At 36.2% G+C, this 22334-nt stretch overlaps 1 protein-coding gene across 1 annotated transcript in view; it reads left to right on the plus strand.

Annotated features, from left to right (window-relative positions):
• Positions 1-22334, plus strand: part of celsr1b (cadherin EGF LAG seven-pass G-type receptor 1b) — a 113632-nt gene that overhangs the window by 35876 nt on the left and 55422 nt on the right. The window contains exons 5-8 of the mRNA XM_001920737.6: positions 3305-3393; positions 11143-11300; positions 15409-15572; positions 18823-18948. Of these exons, the coding sequence (XP_001920772.2) occupies positions 3305-3393; positions 11143-11300; positions 15409-15572; positions 18823-18948 (537 nt within the window). The remainder of the gene's footprint in view (positions 1-3304; positions 3394-11142; positions 11301-15408; positions 15573-18822; positions 18949-22334) is intronic.

Raw genomic sequence — 22334 nt, forward strand, 5'->3', positions numbered from 1 at the left:
AATGAATTTTTTCTGGAGCTGCTTTTTGTGTTATTGTTTGTGTCACTGCCTTGCCTTGCTTTTATTTAATTTAATTTGTGTTTGTTTTCTAATTATTTGTGTTTTTGCTGCCATGCCTTGTTTTTTTTTATATACCTTTTTAGTTTGTTTTTGTTTTTTAATGAAATGCTCTTTTCTTTTCTTTTTTTTTCTTTTCTTTTTTTTTGTTTATTTTCTTATTGGTTGTGTGCATTGTTTTTTTTGTTTTTGTTTTTTCATGTACCCAGTGGGCTTTGAAAAAAAAAAATGTATTTGATGTCAAACCTTGATGTTTATTTAACACACATTGATGCCCTTTTGACCGCCAAAATATAAATAATAAAATAATTTTACACTGGATTTTGTTTCCCTAGCATGTAAACTTGACTGTAATCATATAATCCTCTGAAAGATTTACATCAAATCAATGTCTGAATTTTACATTGACATCAAAAAACATTAAAAATTGATTACAGGACAGACCTGTTATTGATTTTTGACGTGTTTTTCATGTAAAAAGATCAATTTGTGGATGTCAAATGGACATAAAGGTTTTTACATCAAAGTAATTAGCCTTTTTGATGTTTTTATGGTCTTTAATTTTGTCTTGTTTTGTATTGTTTGACTTGGTTTGGTTAAGTTTTTTTTTTTTCGTTGAGTTTATTTTTGTTTTGTTTTGTTGTTTCTTAAACTTCAAACTATTACATGACTTGCAAACATATTTGAATCTGAACAAAGCCTCCGTTGCTAGATATACAGCTACTTTTTGCATCTAAAACATTAGTGCGCATGTGTTTATCAAGAGCTGTGCCAAAGGAAACAGGTGGCCAAAGAGCATTAAAACACATTTCCTCTGTCTACCTGCTCCTTTGTTTTGTCAACCCTTCACATCAGCAAGAGTTGCTGTCCTGTCAGTATATGTAAAATACCATGTCCAGTCTCTTTCTCAAGTCAGAATTGTTTCCATAGGATATACAATAGCGGAATTTATCCCTGGAGTGTCCTAGTATGAGCAGATGCTTGTTACGTCTTACTACAACACTGTGCTTCTGAGAATAAAGACAGTGAAAGGCATTTCCTCTACTGTCCTGGAATGTAAAACAGATCAAACAGCACAGTGATTGTGGTAAATGATGAACCAATAGTAAGGTCAAGGGTCTGTCCCGGCTTACTAGACATCACTCAACATAATTAAGTCTGAGAGAGATATAAACAACTAAAATATTTGAAAGGTTGTGCGCTCAGGGAATGTACTGTTATAGGAGGTCCTGACAAGGCATTATCTCCTTGATAATGATTTACTTATTTTGTCCACTAGACTGGAAAATGCCACACATATTGAAATTCCCAAAGTGCTTGGGAAATATTTGGTTAAAGTGGAACTGAATTGTTTGTGAATTGTATTGCACGTGTTAAGTCATCCAAAAAACAAGCTGTTGGTCTCCTAAGAACAAAAACCAACTAAAACAAAGACATTGCCTATAAAAAAATATATAGAATTAGTACAGTTTTCATTTAACCTTACCCTAACTCACTACATCTACAAATAAGTGTTTTAAAAGGGGGAAATCTACCCCAAAACAACCAAATTCAAACAAACAAACAAAAAAAACTACCAAAACAAAATGTATCTTTAACCCACCAGTCCTACTGCACCCAACCCATGCTGAGCTGAGATTGAACCAGCAATTTTTTAGAGTCGGTTGCTCTAACAAGGAGACTGGAATCATGGCCTCTAGAAACTGTCGCTAGAGCAACTTTTGAGGTCAGAGAAGTGAAGTTTACCTGCATAGCACTTCACTAGCTGGCCTCTGTTACACTCACCCCCCTAAACCTCACTCCCATCACGGATGAGCCTCCACGTGTAACCCACCAGTCTGTGCTAAGCTGGGAACGAACCGACAATTCTTTGTATATTAATTAGTTGCTCTAACAGTTGCTCTATGGGAGTCGGTTAAAGCAACAAACTCCCATGTAAAGAATTGCTGGTTTGTTCCCAGCTCAGACCGGGATGGGTGCAGTAGACCCGGTGGGTTACATATCCATTAAGTATGGTACTAAATGATAGCTTGGGTCCTTATTGTATAACTTACTACATGTTAATCCAATAAAATAAAAAAGTAAACAAATGTTGTCTTTAAAAAGTCAAATAAACTATCCCAAAACAAGGAAATCCAACCAAAACAAAGATATTCCAAAATGTATTGTATTATTATGCAATAAATAATTGTTTTGTCCCACATTCCCTAAATTACTACATGGTTGTCCAAAAAAGAGCAAAAAAAGAAAATAAATAAATAACTCAAAAACTAGTAAATCCAACCAAAACAATGATATTATGAAATTTATTTAACACTTATATTAGTAAATAATAGTGTTATCCCGTATTCCCTAAATTGCTACATAGTAATCCTATGAGAATAAAAAACAAACAAAATGCTATATCCAAAAACAAGCAAATCCAAGCAAAAAAAAAAACAAACAAACAACCAAAACAAAGATGTTCTAAAATGTATTGTTTGCTAAACAAGAGTTTACACTTAACAGTTAACAAGATTAATTTAATTAAGATTGGGGGTTGGGGTTAGGATTAGTGTAAGTTAATATGTACTTTCAAAGTTTCTTATAGTCAGATAAATGTGTGTTGAAGGAGCAATATCAACAGATATTAAGCAGACAGTCTACTATTACTCATAAGTAATCACACCAAGGGTTGCAATCGAATGAAAAAAAAATTAAAGGCTGTTCTCTTTTTATTTGCATGTTGGATTTTTAAATGTAACTATTTAAATTTTTGTAGGTTTTGTATAAAATATGGTCATTTTAATAGGTTATTAAAATGTATTAAGTTTTTGGAAATCATTAAGTGTCTTGTGACCCCTCAGGGGGTCCCGACCCCCACTTTGGGAACCACTGACCTAACATAACAACATTATTTATAATATATTATTAATACCTTAACTCGCCAGAGGGTTCTTAAGTAGGAGTCCTATAAGAGCAAAAACTAAAATTCAAGCTAATGGTGTAATGCCCAACAAAAAAGTAACCTAAGTACCCAGACGAAAAGACAAGCAAAAATATACAAAACAAAAATATAAATGTATGTCACCAAATGGCTGTCATATAAAAGACATATAAAATAATTATCTAAATCATAGTAAAGCAGGGAATTAATAACGTTGGCCTTCGTAACTCACCAAATGGAATAAGATCTTATAAGTGTTATAAAACACATAAATAAAAAAACCTAAAAAGTTTTTTTTCCCCCTTTCCTGTTTGTCTTTAGGAGAATCAAAAACCACAGTGACTCCATTTGTAGCTGGTGGGGTTAGTGATGGGCAATGGCACACAATACATCTACATTACTACAACAAGGTAAGTCATTTGTAAACAACACAATGAGAATGAGCGGTCATTGTATTCTGTACTCCTGGAAGTCAATAGACCTAACTGATAAAACATTATCAAACTGAGCTGCTGTTCAAACAAACGGTTCTTCCGTTTTGCATTTAGTGGGAATCATTTTGCAGGTAATTAGCACAAATTTGTTCTGTTATTGATTTGATTTATGAAGGTATCCAGTCATTTAATCGCCAGAGCAAGTCAAAGTCTCACAATCCCCCTGTTTTTTTTTTATGAAATCAGTGTCTCTATGTCCATATTTCATGAAAGAAGACACCCGATATGACGCGGCATCTCCAGCTGTATCAAAGCTCACAATATCTTCTAAGAACTCCAGTCAAAAGAAACAGCTTGTATTTCTCCGTCTTTGATCCGGTTCAGTTTTCAGACCCTCGTATTTCAGTTGTTGAAATGGAGTATTTATTAAGTTTGGTGCGTGTGTGTAATACATCATGTGTCAAGTTTCATGGCCAAAAGCAAGTTACCTGCATGTCTCATTACACACCGTCTCGTTTTGTAATTTATATCGTTAGCATTATTTCATAACGTATTGAATTCTTGTTCTTCGTGTTTTTAAACAAATAGCTCTCAAGGGTTTTTGTCATTTGTTGTTGCTGCAAAATTAATTCAGCTTGAATGCTTTAAAACCTACTCCTCTACTCCTCTTTAGTGACCTTTTATCAACATCGTTTCCATGTTCCACACTTTTCTTTGGCTTATTCCCTGCTTTATCAGGCGTCACCACACCGGAATGAACCATTATTTGTTTAGGAGGAGCATTTTGAGATCTAATAGAGTCAGTCTATTAAAGCTTCAGAGAATCTTATTGAAGTTTCTTCAAAAAGAAAGTTGTTTCTGAGGCATGACAGTCAGCATGCTGTGAGTTTCTCTGCTTGAGGGCCCATCATTTCTTTGATTTCTTTTTTAAAACTTCTCTCAGAGTTGCACCACAGATTTTCTATCCACTAAAAAAAGGCTGGATGTAAACTCAGAGATGTGCATTAAATTTTAAATTGCACAAAAAAAGAGATGCAGTGCTCTTCCCAGGTGGCAGCAACTGCGTTTATTATTGATAACTTTTCCCAGTGAGTGTTGATTGAAACTTTGAGATGGGAAAGTTGCTTTATTTGTTCATTATTTATGCAATATTAAATGTTTTTACATAAGTTATATTAAGGGTGGCGATGCAGTGGCGCAGTAGGTAGTACTGTCACCTCACAGCAAGAAGGTCGCTGGTTCGAACCTTGACTGTGTCAGTTGGCATTTCTGTGTGGAGTTTGCATGTTCTCCCTCATTAGAGCGTAGTGTGTGTGTGTGTGTGTGTGTGTGTGTGTGTGTGTGTGTGTGTGTGTGTGTGTGTGTGTGTGTGTGTGTGTGTGTGAATGAGTGTGTATAGATGTTTCCCAGAGATAGGTTGCCGCTGGAAGGGAATCACTGCGTAAAACATATGCTGGATAAGTTAGTGGTTCATTCCGCTGTGGCGACCCCAGATTATTAAAGGGACTAAGCCGAAAAGAAAATGAATGAATAAATATATTGAACGGGATGAAGCAGTGGCGCAGTAGGTAGGGCTGTCGCCTCACAGCAAGAAGATCGCTGGGTGGCTGGTTTGAGCCTCGGCTCAGTTGGCGTTTCTGTGTGGGGTTTGCTTGTTCTCCCTGCGTTTGCGTGGGTTTCCTCCAGGTGCTCCGGTTTCCCCCACAGTCCAAAGACATGTGTTGCAGGTGAATTGGGTATGCTAAATTGTCCGTAGTGTATGAATGTGTGTGTGGATGTTTCCCAGAGATGGGTTGCGGCTGGAAGGGCATCCGCTGCGTAAAAACTTGCTGGATAAGTTGGCGGTTCATTCCGCTGTGGTGACCCCTGATTAATAAAGGGACTAAGCCGACAAGAAAATGTATGAATAAATAAATATATTGAACGTGGTACTGTTGCTCAGTGGTTAGCACAGCAAAAAGGTCGCTGTTTTGAGCCACGGCTGGGCCAATTGGCATTTCTGTGTGGAGTTTGCATGTTCTTCCTGTGTTCGCCCGGGTTTCCGGGTGCTCCGGTTTCCCCCACAATCCAAATACAAGAGCCAATGGATGTTTTTCAATACTAGGTTGTGGCTGGAAGGGTATCCACTGCATAAAACATATGCCAAAATAGGGGGTTCATTCTTCTGTGGCAACCCCTAAAAAATAAGGACAAAGCCGAAGGAAAATGAATGAATGAGTTAAATTGAGACTTGTGGTTAAAACAAATGATTGTGAAGTTTATTTCTAAACTAATTTTGAGAGGATCACATGCTTATGTCTCCGGTTAAAGTCACTTCTAAACCAGTTAACATTTCTGTGCGGAGTTTGCTCATTCTGCGGGTTTTCCCCGGGTTCTCCGGTTTCCTCCCACAGTTCAAAAAACAAGCAATACAATAAATTAAACATACCAAATTGATACCATAGCCCCCATCTAATACCTACCTAAAATTATCCTACCAACCTACCAAAATATTAAGCACTGCGTTTTAAGCTTAACATTTCTAATATATAAAATAAATCTGAAAAAATTAAAGTTTCTCTTGTCAACACATTGTTACAATACTTTAGATATGAGCTATCTAAATTTCAATAATGTATTGCTTTTTAATTAATGTTTTGCGAGTCAAATCTCTATAACTCCAATTTATAGATTGATTTTTTTTCTGTCTGTACATTTTTGTTTTCTTATTGTACCTTTAGAATACATTTAGGCTCACTGTCAGAAGGGAGAGGGGAGTTTGAGCGCAGGTAGATCTAGATAAACTCCCCCGGGTTACATAGGATATAGGATGGCTGAGGGTGGGTAATTGAACACATTACTCAAGGAACCACATTACTCAAGGATCAGTTTAAAGTTTTTTTTTTTTTTTTTTTTTTTTTGTACTGCTGACTCTTTTACCTTTAGTGATTAATGTTATAAAAATGTGGGACATTTTAAAACTTAAGTAACCGCAAAAAACTCAACACTTTAGCAAAGCCTTTACAGGTTAGTGAACATTGATAAATATTATGTCAACTGTGCAGCTACCACAAAAATTGACCACTCTATCTCACTAAATGTCATAAAACCTCTCAAAAGGGTGAGGTCTTTGTGAGCTCCGGATTATAAAAATATAGATAATCTCCATAAAGATGTGTGCATAAATGTTGCGTATTTTGGTTCACCTTCTTATGTAAAAAAAAAAAGCATTCTAACACTAGCCCTATCTGATATTGGCAGGTATAAAAACTTAATATCACTTATCTTGGTCTCTAAGATGATCTAGATCCTGATCAAAGTTCTGATTGAAGGAACTAGTGCCAAGTTCCAGTTTTATAACTCTCAGAGTGTACACTTTATTGTATTGTCTTTTTTGCTTCAGTCGACAATCAAGAAAACTACAGACTTAAAATTGCATGTGATATATGTAAGGTCTAGCAGGTGTATTGTTGGATTGGAGCACCTTTTACACTTCTGGGATTAGACCCTAAAGCCATCTATTTAGATTCAATAGTCTTTTTTCTTGCATTGTGGCTGTAGCTCCCCCTTAACCTGTCATTAAAACAGTCTGAAGTTCAATATAGTCTGATCGGGAAGGCAGACAATAGCCGACCCCCCGTCGAGTTAATCTGGGACTACAATAGCACGCTTGGAGTTGCTAAAAGCGCCAGATGGCACACATTTTTTCCCTGCTGCACTTAAACATGAAAACACCCCGGCCTATTATTGTAAATCTCCAGAATATGCTTTTTTCGATTTCATGAAGTTTTTCTCCATCTGGAGCCTCGTCCATATGGTAAAGATGTGGTGAAGTAAGCTGTGGTGAAAGTCCTATCAGTCTGTTTGTGTTGAACCTTATACTGAAATCTGTCTTTATTTTGATGCCTGAAAGCTTCCAACATTTATTTGCAGGTTTTGTTATGTATTAATGCCTCTGAACTTCAAAACATCGCTCCTGTTTGACCCCAGTGATGTTTGTTTTGCAGTTTAGCCTGTGTGTTATTTTGTCTGTGGAGTTCTGATGTTTTTGAAGACACTTTCAGATATTTACCTTGTGTATTAATACACAAACTCAGTGAGATGCTGCTGTAATGCAGTAATGCTTTGAAGTATAGCATTTTAAAGTATCTCAGGTAAAGACTCCCTACAAAAATCTTACAATCTTTTGAGGATGGAAAAACTTTGCATTAATTCAGAGTTTGGCAGTTATTGTGGTGCTTTAGGCCTAATAGTTTGTTGTGGCTGTTTTTGTGTTTAAAGTCTCAGAGACCCAAACAATGGACTATTTTCTCTTCAGATTTTTATAAAATGTCTACCTGACCTTGGCCTGTCACAATAGTATATTAGTATAATAGTATATTTTCATGTGGGTGAAAATAGGTCTGGTTGTAGATATCGCAGCCTTTGTTACTTTTTAACCTTGTACTTTTTTTTTTTGTTAACATTTACTAATATTTATGTAGGATATACAATTATACATTCTGATTCCAATGGCTGATTATTAAATGGTTAAAATGATGTTACTGTAATTAAATTAAATACTCTTAAGAATTAAATATTATGTGTTCTTTGGATGAGTGTACTTGCATTTAAGATATTTTATTTTCATTCTGGTATTATATAATGAGTGGCATAAAACGGTCTTAAAATGACAATAATATTGTTTATTGTTTTCAATATATTTATATTATAATATAATATTGTTTATAATTTCTTATATATTTTGCTGCAATATATCATATAAAATATATATATCAACACAGGTCTTTAAAAAAATCGTAAAAACAGTAATATTGTAAAATAACACAATATTACATATTTTAATACTCCTAAAAAGCAGTTTGTATAGTCCAACGCTAAATTGTCAGCATCATTACTCCAGTCTTCAATGTCACACAATCCTTCAGGAAAAAGACTAATAAGCACTTTTGAAAACAGTATTTTACATTTAAATACTTTTATAATGACTAATGTCTTCTCTGTTCCTATTTTAAAGTTTAATGTATTCTTGTTGAATAAAATGTATTAATTTATTCCTTCATTTTCTTTTCGGCTTAGTCTCTTTATTAATCTGGGGTCACCACAGCGGAATGAACCGCCAACTTATCCAGTATATGTTTTAATCATCGGATGCCCTTCCAGCTGCAACTCATTGCTGGGAAATACCCATACACTTCCATTCACACACATACTCTATGGACAATTTAGCTTACCCAATTCACCTATAGCACATGTCTTTGAACTTGTGGAGGAAACCAAAGCATCCGGTGTAAACCCATACACCCTGGGAAACCGGAGCACCCTGAGGAAAATCACGCAAACACCGGGAGAACATGCAAACTCCACACAGAAATGCCAACTGGCCAACCAAACTAGCGACCTTCTTGCTATAAGGTGAGAGCGCTTGTTAAATAAAATATAGTACTATATCTTACTATATTCTATTGTTAAACCTATTGTAAATCTTTTGAGTTAAATTTAAACATGGCTAATGCACATCATAGAAACGTTAATCAAATGAAATTCTTTCAAAAGTGTGTGTCTAGCTTTATGGTATTTAAACATATTTTATACATACTGTAGAGTCTCTGAAATGGATTTCATTTCCTCAATAAAGGTTGACGTTTAATATACAAATTTAATGCATCTGTATTTGTATCGTAAGTAATGTTTATAGCTTAAAAATATAATTTTCAAACACATTTTATGTATTTGCCAATGTTTTTAATTGAGTGAAACATTTAACATATGAGGCGGCACCGTGACAGTGGTTAGCACTGTCGCCTCACAGTAAGAAAGTCGCTTGTTCAAGTCAGGGTGGGCCAGTTGGCATTTCTGTGTGGAGTTTGCATGTTCTCCCCGTGTTTGCGTGAGTTTCCTTAGGGTGCTCAGGTTTCCCCTACAGTCCAAAGACATGCTATAGGTGAATTGAATAGTTGTGCTGTGACAACCTCTGAAAAAGAGACTAAGCCGAAGAAAAATGAATGACTGAAATACTTTTGTTTTTTGGCTCAACATCTGAACGCCTGGAAATATATAACAATTACACAGTAGTGTTATAACTAAATTTGTTTTCCAGGATTATCCTTGTTTTTATTATTGTTTTAGTACAGTTTTTTTTAACTAAATACAACATCTGGGGGAAAAACCTCACATTTAGACCCTGGGATCCGTGATCCATTGTTTTGAACTTGACAAAACAAAAAGGCTGATGAGTTACAAGGTTGGAGGTTAATAGTTGTGTGGGGATTTGTGTGAATGTTTGTTCCTGAGGGCACTGAACTTGTCATTGAGCTCATTTTTGTTACTTGTTGTTGTCATTTATAATATAGCATCAGATTTATTGCTTTAATTGTGATTAAAAATACTAATTCTTCTGAAATGCTGCTCTGCTTTCTCTTTCATATCAGCAAGAGAAACAGACACCTCAACTCTTTTTAATACATTGTTGTCGATGACTTGAGCGCTCTAATGAACTGTCTTCATGGTTCACATCACAACAAACTGACACTCAGAGATGTTCAACACCACGGGGCAAACATCAAAGATCAGCTCTGCACATCACACACTGCACATAATCAATTTTAATGAGCTGAGAAAACTCTTGCGGATGGGGGGAAGAGTGTCGCCAGATAATAGGAAGAAATTTCTGCTGTGTTGTGGAAATATTTTGAGTCTCTGGAGAGGTTTTTCATGAAGTGATGTGCTCTCTTTGTCTGGCGTCTCGTTGGCTTAATCCTATTAGTTGAGCCGAGAAGAGCAAAATGAGTGGTAAACAATCATCCCGTGCTGTTTGTTGGAGATTACAGACAAACAACACCTTTATATCCATATTCACGAAGGTGATGCAAATGCAGATCAAAGACTTAATGCATCTTAGTTAGGAATTAAGAAGATGTTTGACTGAGGTTTAATAGTGACATTACAATAGATCATGGGTTTTGATACTGCATTCTGCTTAATGAAAGACACTCAAAGTGAACGGAGCAGAAATGTGCTAATAGTTAGTAAAAAAGTGCACATAAGCTATTATTTCATTAAATATGTGGTAATTTACAATATATACATTTTCTAGCACAACATCTGAACATTGGATAAAGTCAGGATTACTTGTTGATCAAGTTTTTTGACATTAAAATCAAAGATTCACTGTAAAAAAATGCTTTAAAATTTACAGTATTATTGGCAATTTTAGTTGCCAGTAATGCTGTAAATATTACAAGTACATTGTAAATAACCAACTACAACTGTGCTGTAGTTTTTCAGAACAATTGTAATTATTATTTTACAACACGCTTGTAAATTTTACAGTATTATTGCTGATTTTTGCAGTATTACTGGCAAAATTTAGAAGCGCACTGTAAATGAACATTTACAACTGTGCTGTAGTTTTACAGCACAATTTTATTAATCAATTTACAGTGATTTTGTAAGAATTACAGTATTACTGGCAACCAAAATTGCTGGCAATACTGTCAATTTCACAGCATTTTTTTACTGTGTTTTTTCAAAGAGGATTTTTGGAATCTCTTTTTATCACTACATTCAGTAGTTTATAAATAAATAAATACACAAATGTTTCTACATTTCTACGTAGATTTTTTTGTAGAATAAAATGTTGTACATAATTAATTTATATATGAACAAATCGGCAAACCATCATATTTAGCTATAATGAAATATCACAGAATAAAAGTCAGTAATTTGCATTTGTTTTCATTGAAGCCTAATATAGGGCGTCTGGGTGTCCCTCATGGCCCGTCACAGGAGAAGGTTGCAGTGGTGGCACTGGATGACTGTGACGTGGCAATGGCTCTGCGTTTTGGAGGGCAGATTGGAAACTACAGCTGTGCAGCCCGTGGCACTCAAACAGGCCAGAAGAAGTAAGTGTTTTCTTGTTTGTTTTTTTACAACAAAAAATAAGAAAAATTCACAATGATCAAGCAAAGCAAGAGCACGCACACACACACACACACACATACACACACACACACACACACACATACACACACACACAAACACACACACACACACAAGCACAAGCACACACATTCACCGTTGAGGTCAACATTAGTAGTCGTCCTGTGAACTTTTATTTCCCAAGTGCTACTTAAAACACGTTTTTTGACATAATATTTGTAATAACTAATTTCTTTTGTCTTTGCCATGATTTACAATATTTTGCAACATTCTAGTATTCTTTCATAATAACAAAAGCTATAAAGCACTTTATTATAAATTTATGAAGTTATAATACTTTAAATATCATTTTACATGTTAGTAAACTTCAGTCATAAACAACTGACCAAAAATAAGATTAAAATTTAAACAGGACAGTACCTAAAATCATGTTTTGGAAGTATTTGCACTGTAAAAAAAGGCTGGGTTTCACACACTTCCTTCATGTTGTCACACCACAAATTGATTCAATTAGCTTAATTGTTTTACAAATTTAGGTAGATTGAACATAAAGCAATTAAGTTGTTCATTTTAAATTGAACGAGCAGCAAAAATAAATTGAGTGTAGAATACAGTATTATATTGGTTTGCAATTCACAAAAATAGAGGTGTTTTTTTGTACTCTGACTGATTTTTTATGAAAATCAACAGTGTTAGTTTGTGTCAATAGCGATGTTTCCATCTACCTATTTTTATGCACATTTTGGATATGTGCATAAAAACAGTTGATGGAAACACCAAGATGCGCAACAACTTTGAAAATAAAAAACCTGCTTATAACTGTGAAGGTTAACATTTTTACGATGAGTAAAGATGCACATAAACTACAATGTAAACACTTTCACTGAACAAATTCCAGTATGCACATTAAAGAAGTCATGTGATTTTGTTTTAAGAGATTATGTGATGATAGAAAATGTGTGTGAATGGACAAACCAGCAGGCTAAGCACATTGTAAACCATCTGAAATACTGCTTTGGTCATTCTAAAACACCTTAACCGTTTCAGTATTGGTGTTATATTATTTATGACCTCCAGAATTGTCACGTCAGAATTGTCATCTGTGCTCCACGTTTGACGGTTTTAAGAAGCTACATGCGTTCGCTGCGTGTCAGCATTGTCTTCAGAGATGCAATTCATTTTTTAAATAAGTAAATGATTGATGCAGCTTTTTCTACTGCTGCAAATTTGCTAAATTTGACTACTTAGATGGAAATGCTGCTTTATTCTCATAGCTTATATGCAATATTCCAGTTTTGCACATAAATATAATCAGCATATTTGGATGGAAACATAGCTAACTCACCTAGCAAATACAACTCTATTTCTTTTCTCTTACCTTCATTCTTTCATTCATTCATACATTTCCACCGTCTGCTCTCCTGGGGCATGACATTGTGCTCTGAAAGTGAGAGTGTGACAGAACAGAGGAACCTGAGCTCAAGAATGCACATTAACCACCAGCGGGTGTTGAATAGCCGATCATTACAGCAGATTACACCACATTCTGCTACTCCTCTTACATTCAGCTCCCATCGTTCCTCCTTAATCTCCAGCAATGTGCATGTCAGACTAGTTTTATGGGCTCTACAATGAACCGCACTTTCAGCTTATCTGCAGCTGCCATTCGCCATTGTGGGCTAATTGTCTGTGTGTGTGTATGTTTGAGATGCTGGAGCTCCATCTGAGATAAGTGGAGATCTGCTGGGTAAAGCCTCTGATACGCCACGGTCAGGGTCTGGCCATATGCTCACTGTAAGTGCTGACCCATAAACCTACAGGTCTGTGTGGATTTATGGGTCACGATAGGAGATCTAGATGAAATGCATTGCAGTTTGTGAAAATGTGAAGGCCAGATGCTGGATATTAAAAAAAAACCACAGTGTAACATGACTAAATAGCAGCCTTTATAGATCTAAATATAAACTTGTTTTTCTGTTTTGCATTTAGATGGTCTCTTTTTTTGGAAAACCCTCTTTTGGAAGTATTTCAGATTTTCATTTTAGTAATCTGATCCCCTTTCCATGGGTGGTAGAAATGATGGTGATGGGCATTGCTGCCAGATGTTGGCATGTAATACTGGATAAAAATCTTTTTTAAAAGAAAAATGGCTTTGAAGGGCATTAACAGCATTTACTGTAGCTTCTAACAAATAATGCAAAAAGCCAAAAAGTTTTATCAAAAATGCAAAAAATAATAAGCACAAACTGCATTTTGTCAATTTAATATTGTTTTTAATATTAATAATCATTTTAAATGTATTATTCATTCATTCATTTTCTTCTCGACTTAGTCTCTTTATTAATCTGAGGTCGCCACAGCGGAATGAACCACCAACTTATCCAGTACATGTTATATGCAGCAGATTCCCTTCCAGCCACAACCCATTACTAGGAAATTAAATGTATTATTATTATTATTATTATTAGTAGTAGTAGTAGTAGTAGTAGTAGTAGTAGTAGTAGTAGTAGTAGTAGTAGTAGTAGTATTAGTGGTATTATTATTATTGAAAAGAACAATACTCCAATAACAATACAAATGATCTATTATCATCATTATCATTTTATCATTTTATTATACAACAATGTTAATATTTTTAAATAATAATACAAAATGCAAAAATAAACAGGAAAAACCACTGAATAAAAAACAAACAGCAAGAATTTTTATCACATTCACTGAAAAAAAGCAAATTCATTAATTCATTCATTTTCCTTTGGCTTAGTCTCTATTTCATAGGTCACCACAGCGGAATGAACCGCCAGCTATTCTGACATTTGTTTTATGCAACAGATGCCCTTCCAGTCACAACCCTGTTCTGGGAAACACCCATACACTCTCATGTTCACACTCATACACTACAGCCAATTTAGTTTATTCAGTTCACTTATAAGGCATGTCTTTGGACTTGTTGGGGTAAGCGGAGCACTCGGAGGAATCCCAAACTAACACCGGGAGAACATGCAATCTCCACACAGAAATACCAACTGGCCCAGCCCAGACTCTAACCAGTGGTATCCACTAAGCCGCCGTGCCGCCAAAAATACTAATTATGTTTTTATTTAAATTTTTTATCAAATATTAAGGTATATATATTTTTATTTCCATATAAAGTTCATCCAATTCTGTCATTATTATGTCCTTGTTTTTTCGTTCAAAAATACACTACTGGTAAAAAGTTTGGGGTCAGTTTTTTTCATGTTTTTTATTTATATTTTTTTAAGGAAAATATTCTGGTGGCATTTATTAAATGTAGCTAAATTGTTTAAATATTTATTACAATTTTGAATAACTGCTTTCCTGTATGTAGTTTGAAATTAAATTATTACTCAAGTCATAATTGATTTTATTACTATTACCATTAATAATAATAATAATAATAATAATAATAACAATAATAATAATAATAATAATAATAATAATTAATATTAGAGTGATTTCTGATGGATCATCTGACTCTGAAGACTGGAGTAATGAAGCCAAAATTTTAATTCACTGGATTAAAATATTAAATTAAATTGTAAACTACTTTGAACAGTTATTTTATGGTGCATAGTAATGTATTTTATAATTATAGTCATTTGTACTGTATTTTTGATTAAATAAATGCAGCCTTGGTCAGCAGGATAAGCTCATTTTAAAACATTTTAAAATCCTACTGACCGTAAACTTTTGACCGGTTTTGTACATATTTTTGTATTTACTGAAACACAAAAGGTGATGAATGAGGTGTGAGATGGAAAAAGGAGCCACTCAACTCATTGTTGTCTATTTTCTGTTCAGTGGGTCTCAAGGTTTAGATATCTCAGTTTTGCACGCACATAAACCACATAAACATTATTTGACAAATACTGTCTGTAATACTAGAAATAGTTTGGTACTGTTTGTGCATATCCATGTCTTCATGTGTTTTTCTGTCTGTGTTTTCTTGTGTGTGTGTGTGTGTGTGTGTGTGTGTGTGTGTGTGTGTGTGTGTGTGTGTGTGTGTGTGTGCGTGTGTGTTTGTGTGCATGTGTGTTTGCATGCGTGCAGGTCCCTGGATCTCACTGGTCCTCTTCTCGTTGGTGGTGTCCCAAACCTGCCTGAAGATTTCCCAGTCCAGAACAGAGACTTTGTGGGCTGCATTAAAAACCTGACCATCGACAGCAAGCCCATAGACATGGCCAACTTCATCTCCGACAACGGCACCGCAGCAGGTTAAAAATTTGACTGTATATTAGGGCATTCCCTCATTCAAGTTATATAATTAGTTGAGTCAAATGTCTGGATATAGTACACCTTGTAGAATCTGCTAAATATTAATTATTTCACAAAATAACAGGGATTATTTATTCATTCATTCATTTTCCTTCGGCTTAGTGACTTATTTATTAGGGGTTGCCACAGCAGAATGAACCGCCAACTACTCCGGCGTATGTTTTACGCAACGGATGCCCTTACGCTGAACTCAAAACTGGGAACATTTTTATTAGAATTTATTATTATTATTATTACTATTATTATTGTAGTAGCTACAAGATAAAGTAATAGCGTAATTTATAATTATGGCACTCAAAATTATGTTTGTTCTCAGCTTGGTATGAAAAGATGGATCTTAAAGTCTTACAGGTATGATTACAAAAGTGTTAACAAAAATTATGTAAAGCTAAATATTTTCAGTGATGATGAAGGATTTTACTGCAGAATATTTGGCAGCTGTTCAGCACAAACAAAGGATTCATAAACAGCTATCACTCAAAAAAAAGATGTGGATAAATTATTATTTTTTTATATTGTGGGTCATACAGTCATGTGAAAAAAGTTATATTTGGTGTTTATCCATATCAGGACATCCGACATAATAAAAAAAAACTTAGAAATTTGGAAGATAAACAACATCAAATATCAGACCATATCATTATTTATTTAAATAAAATAAAGCCAAGGTAAAAGAAAGCTAGGAACTTAGGACGCCCTATAATTCCAATGCCTGTAGATCTACTTTTAGCAGTAATTACGTCACATCTTTTTGTCAAATATCTTATTTAGGTAAGTCATAAATAAAAAGATGACATGGATTTAGTTTACACCCTCTTATTTTATTAAAAGGCACTTTTAAAAGCTGTTTGGACAGAACTATGTGTTGGTATAGTGTGTCCACAGTCATATTTTATTAATAGAAATACGTCTTCTTTATTTCCTGATGATAAAATAGGTTTCAAATCCTTCCCATTTGAGGCTCACCGTAACGTGACATGGGAGTGCGGTGTCCTCGCCCACCAAATTGACAGACTTGTATTTTCTGCAGTAACCAAGCAGCAACCTCTCGCTCTCCCTCGGGAAGAAAATACGGAAGTAACTGAAACTGCAATTCATCAAAATTCCGCTATTCCTGGCTCCATATGGAGCAAATTTCAATTGAGCCCACTATTAGAATGGCCAACTTTACAGCAGAAGAAAAAGGTGTTTACAGCCTGGTACAAAGAACAATTTTGGTTCATATTGCTAACATTACCCTGCATGACAACTGTGATGGGGGTGAATTTTTTTATAACTCATCCGTTTTCTTAATTTAGGTTATGTTAAGTCTGCATAATATAAGGGCGTGTCACTTGAGTGACAGCTAGGTCTTGCTGATCGCCGTCACTTCACCTTAGCTGACTCAGACAGATTAGCTGTTGAAAGCAGCATACACATAAAATTATTTTTGTGTTGTTTTATGTGGCTTTACACAGTCAGTTGCCTTTTGGGATTATTTCCTATAATTATCAGATAATATGGCATGCTGTGTGCACTTAATTGTGCTCACAAACCATTCACTTGGCCTCAATTTCCCAGGTTAGTGAAATTATATACTTATACCATCTCTATTAATGCATTGGTCTTATTTAAGATCATTTATAATGTTCTTTAGAGCTTTAATGCACTCCAGAATCTGATAGATTGATTATCAGATTGATTAGCTGTTGGCTCTAGAACAGTCATCTAAAGCGTTGTCATACACTGTTATGCTGGATTTCATCAATAGTTTGGCATTTACTAACACACACAGACTATCTGAAGTGTTTGGAAGTATTTCGCGTTTTCCTCCTGGTTAAAAAATGTCATAGGAAAAATGCTTAATGGCTCAATATATTACAGCAGTGCTTTTAAAAGTCTAAACACTTTATTTATATAGTATACAACCAAGTACATGTGGTCAGAACACAAACGAGTCTCAGGTAATGAAGTATTAAGCGTTTCTCCCATAGGAAAGTCCGTCTGCAGAATGTCAGCATGCATCTGTAACTCCACTCACGCTCCGCCTCTTTGCCCTTATTTGGTATCCCTCTGTTGGTACAATGGCGCGCGAACAAAATGGCGATGGTTGGTCACACCTACTTGTTGTTACTTTTGGGTTCTTCATAAACCTATGGGTGACATCACTGATACTACGCCCATATATTTTACAGTCTATGGTAGTGAAGCTTATAATCATATCAACAAGAAAGGACGTGCGCAAAGCAACTGGAATTAAAAGGTCTGTTCAGCTCTCTGTGATCATCAATCATCATCAAATGTGATCAAGAATGAGTTTCACAAGTTCAAAACGTTTTTAAAACAGTGCAAGTTTGTAATGAATTACAGCGATTTTACCGTCTTTACTTTATCACCACAGCCGCATGTTAGGACAGTTATAAAAGAGGACATTTCAATCCAGTTTGTGGACTTTAATCAGGTTTTTTTGTACATTAACATATCCATACAGCAGTTTAAATTAACATGTGTCACATTTGCAGTGCAAAAACAATGCAAAGTTAAATGCGCACACTGTGTGTGTCCGCCTTGTGTCTGTGTTTGTGCGTGAACTTTGTAACGACATTGTGTGTGACTCATTGTTGGAACTCACAATAAATACATCAAATAATAATTGTCCAAATTTCTTACTGTAGTATTTATCACAAATGTAACGTGAGATCTGTTTCCTTCATGTCTGTCACTGTGCTGTTTAACTGACGCAGCTGAGGGGGAGATTGAGGAACACTGACAGGCATGTGGGAACTGTGGGCGGGAAGAAATAGCATTAAAGGCACTGGCAACAAAAACAGCTACATTGTATTCAGAGCAGAAAATTCCAACATTCTGAAAGCTATAATAAATACTCTGATGAGTGCTTTGAGCTGAAACTTTACGGATACATTCTAGAGACACAAAAGACTTACCTTAAATCTTGAAAAAGGGGTAAAATAGGTGCCCTTTAAACTTTTTACTTCAGCTGTATGATTCCAAGCACTGTTATTAAAACTCAAAGCTTAATCCTTCACAAAGTCTCCACAAAAAGTAATGTTAGATAAAAGAGAGAAGATGTGAATATGAGCACAGCCCTGTTATTTTTGAAAGAATGTTTTTCTTTTATTTACACCTGTTCATTAAGGTGTCAGTCTGCAAGCCTTAATTTCTAAAGTGCATTTCCCCTTTTGTATTCAGGTTGTGCAGCAAAACGTGACTTTTGTAGCCAGGCTGTTTGTCAGAACGGAGGCGTTTGTGTGAACAGATGGAACACCCACACCTGTAACTGCCCATTAGGCTATGGAGGGAAGAACTGTGAGCACGGTAAGATAATCCTCTCTTTCATACTCTTTCTATATGTCAGTCTTCATCTGCCTTCATATTGCTTAATGGACACAAGCGCATCGACACGCCCCCTGTGTTTTGCTTGGATTTGCCCTTGGCCACCATCAAATACCAGTGAGTCATGCATGAGACAGGAAGCGGTGAACAGGATCTATCTGTCTGTCTGCCTGCCTACATGCCTGCCTGTCTATCAGTCTGTCTGATCTGTCTGTACGTAAGACCTGTCTGTATGTCTAGTCTGTCTGTAACTCCGTCTGTATCTCCATATATCTGTCTGCTGTCCGTATCTCCTATTTGTTTGTCTGTCAGTCTGTTGTATCTGTCTCACCTGTCTGTATGACTATATGTCTGTCTGTCTGATCTCTCTGTTCTTTCTATCTGATCTGCCTGTCTGTATGTCTAATCCAAGGGTACCCAAGCTAATCAAGCTCCTATTAGGCTTTCTAGACATCTTTGCAGGTGTGTTGAGGCAAGTTGGAGCTAAAATCTACAAGACACCAGCCCTCCAGGAACAAGTTTGGACATCTATGATCTAGTGTATCTGTTTGTCTTACTGTCTGTGTCTGATCTGTCTGTCGATCTGTTTGTCTGTCTGATCTGCCTGTCTGTATGTCTAGTATATATGTTGGTCTGTCTCATCTGTCTGATCTGGCTCTCTGTATGTCTAGTCCATGTCTATGTCCAAACTCCTGCAAAGTGTAGTTCCAACCCTAATCAGAGACACCTGGGCTAGCTAATCAAGCTCTTACCCAGCTTTCTAGAAACATCCTTACAGGTGTGTTGAGGCAAATTGGAGCTAAAATGCGCAGGACACCAGCCCTCCAGGAATGAGATTGGACATCCCTGATCTAGGCCCAATCCCAATTTTATTTTTGTACCCCTAACCTTTCCTCTTTCCCTTGGCACTTGAAACAGAGAGTAAAGGGGATAGGCCTCAAAATGTACCTCTAATGCTGCGTTCACACCAGGCACGGAACGCATGTCAAGCACGAGTGATTTACATCTTAAATGCAAATGCGTGAATATAAATCCTGCGGCGTGATACGCGCGAATGGCGTGGTGCAAATGACACAAATTGCGCAAATGGCGCGATTTGCGCGAATGGAGCGTTTTGTGTGTTTGATGCGCGTTTCGCGCGAATTGCTTGAGTTTAAAAGTCTGAACTTCAGCGGACATTCGCGCCACGTTAACCAATCAGTAGCTTGCTCTTGTGGGGGCGTGATTGTGATGTACACATGTTGTTGGAGTCCTGGGGGAAATCCTCCAGCCGACACCGACAAAAAGTTCATCAAACTGGGCTGGGCTCAGTCAGAAGCACAGCTGAAAGCCTCAATCATCCAGGTTAAGTTTCTGGAGGAGTTTATGAGCACACAGAGCTGGATGCACCTTTGAAATGATCTAGTGGACTCAGACACGGCCCTAAACGTATCGATGCTGTTTTTAGCCTTCTTAAAGCACAAAAACAGTTATTTTCTCAATAAAATCCATGTTAGCCATTTAGCTATGAAGCTAGAGTCACCAGGCAAACTGAAGCCCTGCCCATCACGTGAATCCGCGTCTGTTCTGAAGTAAATTTGACGCATGAATGAATCGTATTTGACGCGCGAATGAGCGAGTAAACTCAAATGTCCAAGCGACTATTTACGCGTGAATGTTTTTTAATTTATGTTCAGGAAATTACCAAAGGCAACAATATCGTGTTATCATAATGATCTAATGTGGCAATAAGCTCGTAACTGTACTGTGCATTTACACCATGGCCATATTCATTTATGTAAACACGCAAAAACAACATAAACATTATAGCAGACACTGTAAAAAGGTCGTTCTCAGCCACTAGACTTTTTTGACAGGGAATTTGACAGTTATCAAGTGACAGAATGTTGTAGGACTGCTATACAGGAGTTATAATTGTGGATTATAGATAAGGATTTAGATTTACGTGACAGTAAAACATGAACGCGGTTATAAATATATTAAAACATGTGCTTGTTTGTCGTAAAAAAAATTTTAATAATGAGAAAAAATACTGACTTTTGCATTTCTTGACTTCCCTGTGCAGCCATGCTGTTGTTGTGGCTGGTGTATTCTGCCTATATTCTTGTTACCCCTTGGTTTCGAGTGTGGTCCTGGGAAATCTCTGTTTCAAGGGCTATCTAGCCCTTTCCCTCAACCCTACGCATCACCCCCACTATGGATCCCCCACTATGGATCACCCCCACCCCTGCACGTGAACGCCCAAAAGGGGAGGTAAAGGGAAAGGGCTAAAATAGGGTAAAATTGTGATCTGTCAGTCTAACTTTCTGTGTCTGATCTCTCTGTCTGTCTGTCTGTCTGTCTTTTTGTCTTGTCTATCTATCTGTATGTCTGATTTGTCTTTCTGTCTATGTGTCTGTCTATCTGTTTGTATCTATGTCTGTCTTATCTGCCTGCCTTTCTGTCTCATCCATCTGATCTGTCTGTCCATGTGTCTGTCTGATCTGTCTGTGTCTCTGTCTATGTGTCTGTGTCTCTGTCTGTCTGTTTGTCTCTGTATATTTGTCTGTGTCTGATCTGTCTGTTGTGAGTCTGCCTGTCTTTTCTGTCTTTCTGTATGTCTGATTTGTCTGTCTATGTGTCAGATCTGCCTGTCTATCCATGTGTCTGTCTGTATGTCTAGTCTGTCTGATTTGTGATATGAATTAATATTCTCTTTTCTGTATGTCTGATTTGTATGTCTGGTCTGTCTGTCTCATTTAAATATTCTCTATTCTGAATGAATATTAAGTCTATCTGTCTGTATGTCTGATTTGTCTATCTGTCTGTTTGTGTATGGTCTGTCTGTTTATCTGTCTATCTGCCTATGTGTCTGTCTGATCTGTCTTATTTGCCTGTCTGTCTTTCTGTTTGTCTGTCTGTCTGTCTGTCTGTCTGTCCGTTTGGCTGTCTGTCAGTCTGTCTGTCTTAAACACACCTGATCAAACGAATCGAGTGCTTTAGGCTTGTTTGATACCTACACATAGGTGTGTTAAAGCAGGGCTGGAACTAAACTGTGCAGTGCTACGGCACTCCAGGAATTGAGTTTGACACCCGTGAGATACATGGACAGACTTAGACAGACAGAAAAATCAAACATACAGACAGACAGATGTGATGTTTCTGATCTGTCTGTCTGTGTCTCATCTGTCAGTCTATCTTTCTGTCTGTCTATAGCTATGTTTCCATCCAAAGATGCTAATTAAATTTATGGGCAAAACAGGAATATTAGTTAAAAGACATGCAAATAAAGCAGTGTTTGCATTTAAGTGTTCAAAGAGAACAAAATCTTCACTTCCTGATTAATTGATGTCAAATATCAAAAGTAAAAATGGAATTTTCTGTGGTTG

This window comes from Danio rerio, chromosome 25 (genome assembly GCF_049306965.1).
Source record: "Danio rerio strain Tuebingen ecotype United States chromosome 25, GRCz12tu, whole genome shotgun sequence".
NCBI classification, from domain to species: domain Eukaryota; kingdom Metazoa; phylum Chordata; class Actinopteri; order Cypriniformes; family Danionidae; genus Danio; species Danio rerio.